The sequence below is a fragment of the Limanda limanda genome, chromosome 6 (genome assembly GCF_963576545.1).
Source record: "Limanda limanda chromosome 6, fLimLim1.1, whole genome shotgun sequence".
Classification (NCBI taxonomy): Eukaryota; Metazoa; Chordata; class Actinopteri; order Pleuronectiformes; family Pleuronectidae; genus Limanda; species Limanda limanda.
This window is the reverse complement of record NC_083641.1, coordinates 20316407-20330588: the sequence shown is the minus strand read 5'-3', so window position 1 is coordinate 20330588 and position 14182 is coordinate 20316407. Positions and strand designations below refer to the sequence as shown.

The window sequence follows — 14182 nt, the reverse complement described above, 5'->3', positions numbered from 1 at the left end:
TTATCGGTGTTGAGAGCATAGTGATGATAGTGACTCGAGTACGTCAGTGATTTTCAACCAGTGTGCGCGCTGCACACTAGTGTGCCTTGAGAGATCGTCAGATGTGCTGTGGGGTCCTCGTCCGCGGCGCCTCACGGCGTCGCTGGTGCAGGAGCTGTCTCTCTCTTGGACCGCGGGTCGATGTACGTCGCTGGTGAGGAAGAAGGGGACCGGTTATGGCTGCCAAAGGCGGCGACTCTGGACGCGTGTTGGGCCCCGCTGGGGGGACCCTCCGGCCTCAGCTGGCGCCTAGCAGCTGACTTACAACTGGTGCGGACCAGGGGAATCCGACTGTTTAATTAATTAAAAAAGGTTGAAAATCACTGGAGTAAGTAAATAGTGTGTGCATGTAGGAGTATTAAACAAATACAGTGTGTTTATGTAAGTTACTGTATGTGAAAAGTGTTTATGTAATACAGGTAATGGGAACGCCATAAAGATAATTGCTACATGAGTAAAGCTCCATCTGTAAACTAAATTGTTATCCAACAAAAGTAGTTCACCAAGCAGGTGTAGGACCTAACGTTTTTACCTCCATTAATTGCGGTTAAACATTGTTTTCTTATTAAATCGTTGTATTTGATGACTTATGTCTGTAATATGAGCACAACGCTCAAATAAACTTTACCTGCAGAGTTATCACTTTCTAAAACTCTTTGTTTATACAGGTGTACTTGTGACCAGTGTGCTCAAATGCCTACGGAGCCTGAGAACGTATGCTGCAGGGAGATACCACAGGTAGAAGTCTTTGTGAATGACTTTGTAAATATGCAGTCATATTCGACGTACTCAAGTTTTATATTCCATGTCACTAACACTTTCAATATTCAAGGTTACAAGAAGACTTCTGCAGCTTCAGAACCAGACAACATGCATGGTGGATCATCCATGCCTTGAACCTGTGTGTTTGAATGTGTTCTCACTACAGAATGCATTCAACATCTATAGGGCAGATTATGGGCCTTTACGTCTGAGAGGAATAGAGCAGTAAGTTGTTTTTTTTAATGCATGCGTTATCAGTCATTTCTGCAATAAAAATATGACTGAGGAATAAAATACAATAAAATACTCTTCCCTCTGTATTACTTTGCTAACTGCTCATCTTACACGTGTCAATTGTTGACATGTTACATATCAAACACTAACAGCACACAACTGTTTCTATATACTTTTATTGTCAGAAACATTGCTAGAAAGAATGCCACAGAGCTTTTTAAACATAGTTATTAATTGTACTGGCTAGTACATAGGTAATAAATACAAAAAATACCAAGTATAACAAAAACATTGATTACAAAAATACACTTTGTGCCATTGGTAGCCATACTGTAAACAAAGGAACACTTTATATTTGTCTGTCACCTTTTATTCTCTAACTACAATGTAAACTTTGCTCAGCCGTTACAGGTATTTGGCGTACCGAAGCTTTGTTAGCTGGTGTTGGGGCTACCTGGGCCGGAGTGTCAGGATGGTCCTGCCCTCCTGCGTGGTTCTCAAGATCCGCAGAGTGTTCCCTGATGCTCACCGAAGGTATACGGGGTTCAGACCTGCCCTTCATTGAACCTTGACACATATCTGTCTACAACTTCCTGCTTGTCAGGTTTCTCATACTGAGCGGAGAGATCCTCGGGTATTGAGATCTTCAGCACCTCATTCACATATGGGGCCGGGTCCTGAAAAACCTTATCAAAGATGAGGTCCAACAGGTAATCCACGTAATCTGTAATACAAATCGGAAAAAAAAGTTGTACATTTTGCACTTTTTTGTATTTATTTTCTTTTTATAATTATATTGATCTATTTATCGTGAGGACCATTTCAAGACAGCAGTTAATTGATATGTTGGTTATGTTTCACATACTGTTTGTACATTGTTTGACTTTGTGGAATTTAAAATAAAGCCTGTGACACTCACGGAAGGTTGCCTCTGCTTTCACCGGCTTTGCTGTGCATTCGCCCTTCTTGTATTTTGGTAAGCTCACTTTAAACAGCGGCTCACCAGTTGAACTTGTTGCTTGGGGACGGCCAGCATTTTCATTGAAATGCAGGGCTGCCAGGTACAGTCTTTGGGGAGAAAATAATATGTATAAGAGCATCTGTGTATGCGTGTATAACAGTTTGTATAATAAATACTAGGTGTACATTTCTTTGAAAAAATAAACGTACTGTTATCTGCATAACATTCCAAGAAAAGGAAAGACAACATTTTTTGGTGCAAAACGCAGAATGACGCTGTGGAAAGACTCCAACGACGAGGTCTGGTAGTGAGGGCTCAGCTTCCCCACATCTTTCAGAACCCTCTTGTTGGTCAACACCTTCTCCAATCTGCAGAAGGCTGGTGTCCCTGAAAAAAAAACAGGGAAAAACTTAAAACTTGGTTTGTTTTATAAACACACAAGCCTTACATTTGCAATGCAAATTTGGTGAACATACCTGCTGTCAACCATTTGCTCTTGTCCCTTGAAGTGTGTTGCGGATGCAAACACTGGGGGAAAACAGGGTTCTTCATGGGAGTGGATGTCTTGGACATGGTTGAGGATGGAGGTCCACTTTGCCACTCTCTCTGGCCCTGAAGTTGACATAGCCGCTGTCCAGTAGATGTGGTTTTTTATGCTGCGAAGCCACTTCTTTAGTTTCACACGTTCTTTGTCCTTGGAAATCTTGACCAGTTTCTTGGACAGTCCTAAAAATAAAAATAAAATTTTTGTCATGCACAAACATATTATGATCATCATCATTACTTAATCTGGGAGAATTGACTGAGCACACGGCTCTTTTGCAGCAATGCCCTGATTGAGGGTACATACTACAGATGAACAATAAATAAATGAACCATAACAACTCAAACAAGACAAAATAAATAAACAGAACACATTATACAACTCAGAAATTAAGTATTGAAATATATATTATGTTATATATTAAAAACAAAATTAATCCCCACATAAGGTCTAAGTAGTGTTCCAAACAGGGCATGCCTTCAATGTATTGTGTGAGTGAGTAAATTAATTAAAAAATTGCCAATTATGTGAACTTTCTGCTCTGGTTTTAGAATAAGTACATCACCAGTTTGTGCTAATTATTGATGTGCTCCACGACTTTGATAATGAACAAAAGTGGTGTGTGGACAAAGCATACCTACATTAACCAACATAGAGTTTTCACATGTGAACAGGGACTTTCTTAGCCTGATGAGCCACCTGGTACAAAACAGGAAATAATACCTTTTTCCATGTGCCAAACATCATAGTATTGTGTGATGTTGGCCTCCCTCAGGAATTTTTGGAATTGAGGGTGGCGGTCTGTGACAATGCAATCCAGAGTCACACCTCGTGCCTCCAAGAGAGCAAGGCTCCTTTTCAGACCCTCTTTCTCCATGTGGTAACTCCCTCCGACTTCATTGCTCTGATTATAAAGAAAAGGTTGAACAGCTTTATTTCTGGACTTTGTTCACATATTGAACAATGTCAGTGAATCTATTTCATTGCTTTTTTATTATTTGAAAATGCTAAAATAATTTATTAAATGCCCTCCCAGAGAGGACAACATTCTGGATCGCTGTCATTCAGGAGCGGAGTCAGAGTCAGGTTTACAGAGTCGAAATACAGGTTTAGCAAGTAGGTGAGAGAAGCTAAACAAAAGTTCTCAGCCAACGACTCTGCCTCTGTCTGGAGAGGGCTGAGGCTGACTACACATCTAACGGCTCACGTCTGACCCTACAGACAGACTCCTGTGGATAATCTTTTATGTCATTGTTTAGATGCGCTTACTCTCCAGCAGGGGCGTTTCTAGGATTGAAAGAAAGGGGGGGCTTAGCCCCTAAGGAAGGTAAATGTTTGCGCGCACAGCGCGCGCCAATTTTTTTTGGGCTCCTTTGGGGCTGCGGATATCCATTGTTTCAGACAGTTCATAGATTGGTTCAATCAGAAAGAGTGTGATTTTTCTCTGTATCTTTGCTTGCAATCATTCAGTATAAGATAACAGAAGTTATCTGTCACCTCTGCTAAAGAATCTTCTTATATCCATCTGGTCAATGAATTGGATGATATACCGCTACAATAGCGTTATGAGGGACACTATGACATTTAGTTTTCACTAGCATTAACTGATATAAACAACAACATTATATAGGCACTGATATTATTGTTTTAAAATACTAGAGATAGATATTAATGCAAAGAATAGAGAGCTGTCGATAGTTATTTCTTACATTTCAAATTTGCTCGTTCAAACTCTTGCTCACTGGAGACATTTTCTAACAAAATAGCTAGCTAGCTAGCTTAGTGTTAACATAGCTTATTACAATATTCCCTTTCATTTGCTTCAGGTAAACCTAAATTTAAGCAGGTAACAATCATTAACAACTACAGATAGCCACATTCTGTAACCACCTGTACTTACAATTTCACTCTGTGCATCATTTACTATGAGCTAAACTCCTTGGCTGTAATCCTGCTGTCTTGATGAGAGACGTTACTTGGCAGAGTGAGAAAGCCAGCGCAGCTTGTCCATGACTTGTCCATGTGTAAAATAGTTTAATTAAAAAAAAAAAAAAAAAATCCCAAAAATTATTTGGGGGGGCTGAAGAACATTTTAGGGGAGCTTCAGCCCCCCTAAAACAGGCCTAACGACGCCCCTGCTCTCCAGCCCTGTAAGTAGTTATAGGATCTGTAAGCTAGAGCTGTGTTGTACTTTTTCAACAACATCTTGTTGAAGCAATATTGCTATGTTGTTATGAGTTCCCTGCATACTCTTGAATGAAGACACTGCTTTTCCATCTGAAATTTGCCATGGAAATATGACACATTTTCAATAACTTTGTTTAGTTGGAGTTTATGTAACTCACCTGAACCAGCTGCAGATCAATGATAGTGTTGGTCTTGAGGTCCATCACTGTGTAACTGCCAAACTTGGCACAATGTCCTTTAAAAAGAGATGCAAGTAGTTGTTATTGTACTTTATATGTCATTTCACATGGCATTATATGATTTGTAAATAACAGTCAGTATTACGTACCTGGTGAGTCAGCCCTCAAGTCACCACCTAGGATGACTTTCTGTTGATGACTTAACTGGTCCAACATGCCGTCCTGCGCTGTTGTCCAACTGTGCACCATTGCAGGCTCGATGTACGACCGGGCGTGCCTTCGAAATGTGTCGTAATGAAACATCCTCAACTGCATTGCCCGGAAGATCTGAGTTCAAAAAAGACACAGGACTCTTTGCTTTAGTAATGCTTTTCGAATTGTGTGTGTATAAACCACTGAACTAATATATACAATTTCCCTCCTCAAATTCAGATGATAATATCCTATGATCAAATTATTTACTACAAGTGAATTAAGTTGTGAATTAAGGTAAAGTCAATGAACAATTACCTTCTCCAGTTTGAAGAAAGATGCACCAGTGGCATACACTGCAGCTGAGAGTTGGATGTTCCCACCAGGAGTGCTACCAAGAAGAGGCTGGCTATTCCATTTTCTGTAGAACTCACAGTATGGGCACTTTTGTTCTACAGAGAGGAATGTCCCAACCCTTCTTGTTTGCACATCTGACACCCGCCGACACACAGGACACACCTCAAACAGCTCCAGGAGGCAGTTTTCATATACAATATATGTGGGTGTCTTATGAACAGTCACTCACTATTGACTATTGAGTCACTCACGTCACATCTGCTGAGTCAGTCAGTGTGGCTCTCCGAAGTCCAAACTTGAAGAACTTGGGTTGTCCTCTTCCTCCTCCAAGCGAGGTCTCTTGCTAGGCCTCTTCATTGGGGTCGATGTTAGGAATGGCTGTGATGCTTTGAAGGCCACAGCTGAGGTCCCAACTCCGACATCATTGCAGGGCACAGCTGTCTGTGTGGCTATGATAAAACACACAGTCAGTATCCGTGGAGTCACAACAAATGAGATGCTGTTATAACTTTAACACGGAGACACAATCAATGACATGACGAAGTAACTGAGGGTAAACAAACCTGTACTTTTGTAGTGAGGTCGCAGTGTTTTCACAGAAAGCTGCGTGCCAAATGTACGTTTCTCTGGTGGATCCGTCTGGCATGCTACGTCATGTAGCCTAGCACCGTAAGCAGATGTGCCTGCCTAAACACCAAAATCAGCAATGTTATTCATGTTTGTACAACTGTCATGCATACAAGGATACATTTTCCCCAACTAGGGCTGGTAGTGACAAATCGTTCTATTCCCGCACATTATGACAACAACATCTTCCGCGCGACTTCCCTCAGCAGTTGAGTGTAACGGAGGCAGGAGGCTACGGAGCATGCTAACGTAGCTGCAAGTTAGCTCTAACCCGGCATATGTAGCAGGAGTTGGTACATGTGCCGGAGCTAACCTAGCCTCGCCGGGAGTTAGCTACGGTAACGGAGGCAGGAGGCTACAGCGCGAGCTAACGCAGCTGCAAGTTAGCTCCTGCCCGGCATATGTAGAGACGAGAACGGGAAGAGACGACGGAGGAGAGGCAAACAGCGTGAAGAGAGCACAACACACACGAACCTGCCGTGCGAACACCGCTCACCGTGGCCTCCGACGCCGTCTTCTCGCTAAGACTCGCCAGCCATCCGCAATGAATTGTTCAATAACGTTATTAATAGTCGAAGTCGTTTCACGTGTTTCCAAGGCTTGCAAGAATGCAATGGCGGCGCACACCGATGGACCGTCAATGAAGTGGGTGGTTCTTAAATCTACGGTGGTTCCATCCATTGGTGGGTCGAGTGGTGGTGGGGGACTGGATAGAGCTATCGGGGAGTGTTCTATGGCGAGAAGTGACGTAGGGATTTACAATAATCCCATAGGACGCACTCAAGCATACAGTTTCTGACAGAGAGGAACCACAACAAATCGCGGAAGTTGTGCTTTTCCACAGTTTTTGGGACGGTAGACATGCCAGATACCCAAATTAACGTGTAGAAGCACTACAAAGGTGGCATTTTCATAATATGGGCTGTTTAACAATCAAATTAATAACTATAACCGGAATAACCATAAATATATAGTTAGCTAAGCTGAAGGATATATAGGTCTCGACAGTTTAGAGGTTGGCTAAATTCACTTATGCAACATTAATGAAAAAACATTTGTGAAAGAAAAACATTAATTATGAAGATAATAGAGTATAAAAACACATATAACTAAAAGTTTACTTAATATATAAAGATGTGTATGTGAGTATGCGTGTGTCTGTGTGAGTGAGCGTGCTTCCAAAATCAACACAAATCAAACTTATAAACATCACAAGGAATCGAATAATCCGTCTTTGCTTAGCTGAGTATGATTATTAAGCCCAGTTGTGTTACCCGTCCATGGAAAGGGAAAAAAAGTTGCTGTGCTGTTCAAAGTTCTGTGAAGCCATTGTGGTTCTGCTGTGCGGTGCAGTGGTTTTGCTGTTCATTGTTTAGCAGGACCTCGTGTCGCTGATTGAAGGTTGGTAGAGCTTGGATTGCGAGGTGGTTACCTTGGAGAGATGAGCTACAAGCTGCACCTCTCCGCCAGGAGATGGCTATGTGAAAAGAGGAATCGGAAAGAGTGAGCTGGACACCCTTGTCCTCTCAGGGTGTGGTGTAGAAAAGAGGAATCGAGGAAGAGCATGTGCCCCTTCGGAGAGGTGCATGGAAAGAGACAGTAGAGAGGGGAGACCTGGCCTATTATTGGCTTGGTGACCTCATAGGTCATGGGGCCCAGAGTGACCAATAGTGGTTGACTCTTGTGAGACTGAGTCTTGGAGGCTCTATTTTTCTCCAGAAAAAAGGATATGCGACCTTAGGCTTTTGACTACACATGTAGGCCAAACTGTAGTTAACAAATACCACTTCCCACCACTGGTCACTATTATCACTATGATGGCGTAAAAAGTTGAACAAAGAGTAGACTCAACAGTGGGAAATGATTTCACTGTTTCCCAGAATTTACCTATAAGTGCTTTAGTTGACAACGATTTCTGGACACTGATGTTGGTAAAGTTCTCATATAGACGACAACTGAGTTATATATTTTTGTCACATGCTTTAAGAAAGGAGAAGTCATATCCATATTGTCCAGAAGAAACCACTTGAATTAGACTTTGGACTGTTGTGTGGGCTAACACTGATCCACAGATTCACTTATAATGTTAGATGACGTCTCCTCTTTCAGCCTGTAGTTATCAAAGAAATCATAGTAATAAGTAGCGGGCCTGATGAAATGTAAGTAATTTTTTTTGTTAGTTAGTTGCACAAGTAGTTACTGACAAAAGTAGAGTTGAACATTGCTTTATTTCTTCCTAAAAAATTACTGCTTAACAGTGTTCTTGTCCCAGGAAATTAACAAATATATTATTCAAGAAAAAAACACTTTATTTAATTGTAATAATAAACAACATGTCAGTCTTTACAATAAACACATCTATATTGTTTTAGTTTAATCTGATAATCATGGTGGGACTAAAAAACTCAGAGTGGATCAGATTATTTCACAGATTTATCTCAAGAGTTAATTTTGTTACTTTGTGTGGCCTCGACTCATGATGGCTTTCTTTGTGTTCCTCTCTGGTCTCAATAGGATGATGTAACATTTGGGTCCAAACAGCGCCACCAAGAGGCCAAAACTAGAGGCCAAAATGGCAAATACCTCCACTGCATCTGCGTATTTGCCTGGTGAGTTGACGTAAGCAGGGATGAAAGCCAGCCACACTGCGCAGAAGATCAACATGCTGAAAGTGATGAGTTTGGCCTCGTTGAAGTTGTCGGGAAGATTCCTCGCCAGAAAAGCTAACAGGAAGCTGAGCACAGCCAGTAATCCAATGTAGCCAAGCAACACTGCAAAGCCGATCGTGGAGCCGACTACACACTCATACACTATCTTGTCATTGTGGTACTGGGTGTTTTTATTAGGAGCTGGTGAGGCAGACACAAGCCAGGTAGTGCAGATTGCTGCTTGAACAGAAGTAAGAACCAGAATTGTCCCTCTCTGCTGCACTGAGCCAAACCACTTCAGAGTGGCTCCCCCTCCTGGCTTGGAGGCCTTGAAAACAGCCAGCACCACCATGGTTTTAACCAGGATACACGACACACAAAGCACAAAACTGATGCCAAACGCTGCATGTCTCAGCTGGCACGTCCATGGTCTGGGTCGTCCGATGAACAACAAAGAGCAAAGGAAACATAATTTCAGTGAAACCAAGAGTAGGAAGCTGAGTTCTGAATTGTTTGCACGCACCATGGGGGTGCTGCGGTGATGGATGAAGATGCCCAGGACGAGAGCAGAGAAAATCGTGCCCAGCAGGGAGGCGGTGGTCAGGCAGATACCCAGAGGCTCATGGTAGGAGAGGAACTCTGTTTTCTTTGGAACGCAATGGTCACGCTGGGGGCTGGACCAAAAATCCTCTGGACAGCTGCTGCACTCCATGGAGTCTATAGAAAAAAACAAGAAAAAAACAAGGAAATTCTCTTTTTTCTGCAAGAAAATGTGTTACCAATTTGAAAACACTCTGCAGGTGACACTTAATTGACTTAAGTTCTTTGAAACAAAGTAAGAAATTGTGTTAATATAACTTAATTCATGTGTGTGTTTTATTACACACACATGCATCATCCACCCTCAAAGCAGTATGGATGATGCATGGATGGATGGATGGATAATATATGATGGTATTTAATAACATTGGATTGATACAAACCTGTTTCATCCGTGAATTCTCCCTCAGAACAAGGGACACAGTCAAAACAGCACACAGGTTCCCCCTTCTTTCTGGCCATGCGGGTTCCTGGAAGACAGCTCTCACTGCAGACTGACCGAGGAGGCTGCAGTCATCATCATAAAACAGTTATTCTACACCTTTTGATATTATTATCCCATGCCGTATTAAACAAGAGCATAAACCACAACAAATATATTTAACCTGTTTGGATTCAAAGTTCCAGAAGATCTTCTGGTCATGAAGTGTGAGTTTTTCACCTTTAGTTGCTGATTTCTTAACCTCACCCACACGGTGAACTTCAGTTCCTCCATCAGGAAGCCACTGCCAGTTCATGATGTCATAGATCGGTAAGGCATCGCCGTTTTCATCAAATGACACTTCATCACCAAATGATGTGGTGAAGTTGACCTTTTCCAAGTAATACATAAGCTACAATGGGGAGAAAACAGAAGATTTATACATCATCATGCAGAACATCTTGATTCAGATGCAGAAGTTTTCAGAATTAAAAAATGGAGTCATACAAACTATAGTTTCCTCAACACATGAAAAATACAATTTAATCGTTTTCCTTTAATTACCTGTGCCAAAGAGGATACGTTTTTAACCCCTGTTCATTTGTTGGTTGGTTTGTTTGAAAGCAAGATTGCACAATAACTTACGATGAACACAAAACTTGGAGGTAGAATTAGAAAAAAAAAAAATACATATCTGGATCAGGAGGCGGATCTCTAATTTTCCCAGAGAATAATAAATAGATCTTGAAAATATAAAAATAAAGCCACATTTCGGGGGAATGTTGTCTTGTGTGTACAATGTGGTTCAGCTTGAGATGCGCTCTACTGAATTCCTTGCTATGACAAATAAAGTGAATATTGTGTATTTCGTATTGTGAATTCTGGTATTAAATATTTTTTCTTTCACTAACAGAAAATAAGAGCGAAAGCTACCAGTCCACTTCATATCAAAGTTTACAATATCAAAGTGTAAAACATGGGGGATCAGTTCAACAAAAGGTTAAGTGTAAATTTCATACCTGCCATGGCTGCAGGCTTTGCACAGCAGCACAGCTGTGGCCACTGAAAGGTCCTCCCCCTGGCTCACAGCGCAGCAAGTCATCTAGCGCGTACGCCAGAGCATACACTGCCTTGTAGATATTGTACTCAGGCCGGAGGTTAGAGACATCTAGAAACTCTGTCTCCACATTCTCTATGTCTTCATCCCCAGTGCACAACGCTCCTGCTGCTTCCATCCAAGTTGCCGGAGCTGGAGCAAATCTACACAGAAATGTGTGTTCCCAAAACTGTCTCACCTGGAATGCATTTAGAGGCTGAAATCACGGTATTTCATCATTATATAATCACTGATCTGCATGTAAGATTATAATCTCACCATGCTATTTCCATTGTTAGTGTTGTCTTCTCTGTCAGGACGGATGTGTAACAGGAAGTCCCTGAGTCCTGGTATTTCTCCCCGACGGATGGCGATGCCCAGTGTTCCGCCCAGGTACGGCATGAGGTCGGGGGACTGCAGCACAGCAGCTGATGTCCAGGCTTCACTGGCCATCCACTGCAGGCCTGTCACATTCTGCCTCACCACCTGTGCATTGCATTATACTGAATATATATTTTTCAGACTTATGTACAACAGCTTTAATTTACTTTGTAGAACAGAACAATTGTAAAATATAGAAAATAAAAAACTCAGACCAGTGTAATACACTTAGTAAGAGACACGTGCACAATTTAAAATGAGGTTGACTCTCAAATCTTAAGTCACCACAAGAGTTAGATAAGTAAATACCTCTTTCATTAACTGTATCATGTGGATCTGATGTGCAAACACGATGACCACACGAGCTGTGGATTTCTTCATCACCTCCACAATCCTCCCGAGTTCGACTGGGTCGTCACCCCAGGGTAAGATCTCTGTGTAGGCCAGACAACCTCCACCGGACGCAGCCAATTCAGACTGAAAAGATCTGGAAACGTGGAGTCCGTAGTCATCATCACTGACCAGCAGGCCTGCCCACGTCCAGCCAAAATGTTGGAGTATCTGAATCATGGCACGCACCTAAGTGAACAGAGGGAGGGATGAGTGCAAAGATTCATGTCTCAGTTAAATCTTCTTATGGTGCTCTTTCATTTAAATACAACGTTGTCTCTGAGGCAAAATCCAGGGGACATCTTTGATCTGCACACAACTTCCTGAGAGCCATAATTTGAATTTGTTCGCTGTAGATAGAGTTTCACCTGAAAAGCATCACTTGGTATCGTTCTGAAGAAGGACGGGAATCTTTGACGGTCACTCAGGCAGGAACACGTGGCAAAATAACTCACCTGTTAAAAAACAGCAACATATGGTATCCATACAGCAATTGCTTTTCATACATGTCAGCAGAATTCATTAAAATAAAAAAAGTCCTTGCAATACAATGTACATGTCCTAATCAAACCATTTAACATTTCGGATTTATTCAAATTGGGCATTAAAAGCAAAGGTAAGACTGAAAAGAAACTTACAATGGGCAGTTTGAATAAACCTATCACATCAGAGGAGGCAATAGAAAACGTTGAGAAGGAATCGCCCACGATCCCCAGGACTGGAGGAGGCCCCACACAGGCCTCCTGAAGCAGAGAGTCCTCCTCTCGTCCGCTGGCCAGAGACAATGCGGCACTGAATCCAATCACCAGCGTGGCACAGTTATCGTACAGACTGTATCCCAGAGTCACATTAGGCAGCAGGTCAGTGCTTCTGTTGATCTCCTCAATAGCAAAGGCCATGGTCATGGCATGTCTGAAGCCTGGAGGGTCAAAGCTAACACATAAACGGACACAATTAACCAAAGTACTATATGTTGATATGATATAATAAAACTGTTGAATTCTGCAGAAGTGTGAGACTTACCCCTGGCAGCTGAGCTGAGTCGGCTCTGAGGTGAACGTCAGCTCAGGGAATACGGAGGTGTAGTGGACTTCAAACAACCCACCCAGAATCACATCACCAGGCTTGTGCATCCCATTGAGATAAAACTGCCTCCTTAGCTTACAGGATGAGGAGTGAGAGGAAGAGTCAGATGAGAAAAGGGAGGAAGGGAACATAATCAACAATGAGAAGCCATGAAAGGAGAAAAATGTGTCTAGAAATGGCCCCATTACTGCCCCTGTCCCTCCAGCCCCGTCTCTGATCTTAATGCAGGAGTGCTTGATTTTATATGCAGGGTGATTTTCTTCATAGTTTCATCCCGCCCACCAGGGCTTGGGCAGACATTTGGGGGAGGGAAAGCTCATATCAAATTTATACACATGATTTCATAATTCTCGCACTTTGATCGAAATTATTTTGCTTTTGTGAAGTTGGAGTTTATCTTGAGTTTCCGTCTCTCGGTCACCATGAACTATCTCGAGTGGAAAGATCAGTAAATCGTCATTTTTTATATAACAAAAAGTATGAATGACGAAGGAGATTAAAGCCAAGAACAAAGCAAGGACATCAAGTGCTACTCATGAAATTGAGACGCTATCACAGACATGGGCAAAGTACGTATACGGCCCGTTGGGCTTTTTAATCCGGCCCGCCGAACTTGTCCAAATTTTTGAAACTTACAATTTTGTAGCACTTAAATGGCACGTACTTATAGAACTTTGTAGTTTTGCTTTATTTTAGAAGAAATCGTACTTTCTTGATTCTTGTTGTTCTGGGTTTGAACCCTCAGGGTTGAATGCACTTATTGTAAGTTGCTTTGGATAAAAGCGTCAGCTAAATTAAATTTGCCAGGGAGTGTGGTGTATAGGGCTCAAAAGGGCACATGATCTCCCTTTACTTTTTCCCTTTGCCCTGTGAGCCCTTCTGTAAAATGAGAGGATCAAGGAAATGAAAAGTGGACAATGAGTGCCGAGTGTTTAACACGGAGTCGACCTTTTCACTGATATCCAATCGAAGGCTGTATGCCTGATATGCCGAGAAACTGTCGCAGTTTTCATGGAGTACAACATCAGCCGTCACTTTGCTACGAAGCATGCTAACTATGCTAGCAAGCAGTCAATGCAAGAACGGGTGTCTGCAGCTCAGAGATTGGCGACTAATTTACAGACTCAGCAACATTTATTTTCACAGACAAACTGCGATTAAAGAGTCAATACAAGGCATGTTTTTTGGGGGGCATTCAAAATAGCAAAGGCTAGCAAGCCTTTCTCTGAAGGTGAGTTTTTGTTAAATGGCCTTGCAAATAAGTGCTTTGCTACTTGGTAAAGGCCAAATCCTTTCATGTAATGATTTTTCCATGTCATTTATATTAGTTCACAAAAACACTCCATCCATCTGTTCCTGGCCCTGCCCCTCTGTCAAATTTTGGAACCCATTGTGGCCCGCGAGTCAAAAAGTTTGCCCACCCCTGCGCTATCATGTCAGGTTAAAGTGAACTTTTGGTGTCTATACTTTTCTGAATG

The 14182-nt window shown here is 42.1% G+C and overlaps 1 protein-coding gene across 1 annotated transcript; it reads right to left on the bottom strand.

Annotated features, from left to right (window-relative positions):
- Positions 1-8536: 8536 nt before the first annotated feature.
- LOC133003645 (extracellular calcium-sensing receptor-like) lies at positions 8537-13678 on the bottom strand. Its single transcript, XM_061073433.1, has 10 exons — positions 13657-13678; positions 12642-12795; positions 12257-12551; positions 11987-12073; positions 11538-11807; positions 11127-11333; positions 10771-11046; positions 9936-10163; positions 9714-9837; positions 8537-9447 (listed from the first exon to the last, which is right to left on the bottom strand). Exons 2-10 carry the CDS (start codon positions 12749-12751, stop codon positions 8537-8539), a joined length of 2508 nt encoding a protein of 835 aa, XP_060929416.1. The 5' UTR covers positions 12752-12795; positions 13657-13678.
- Between the last annotated feature and the right edge of the window lie 504 nt (positions 13679-14182).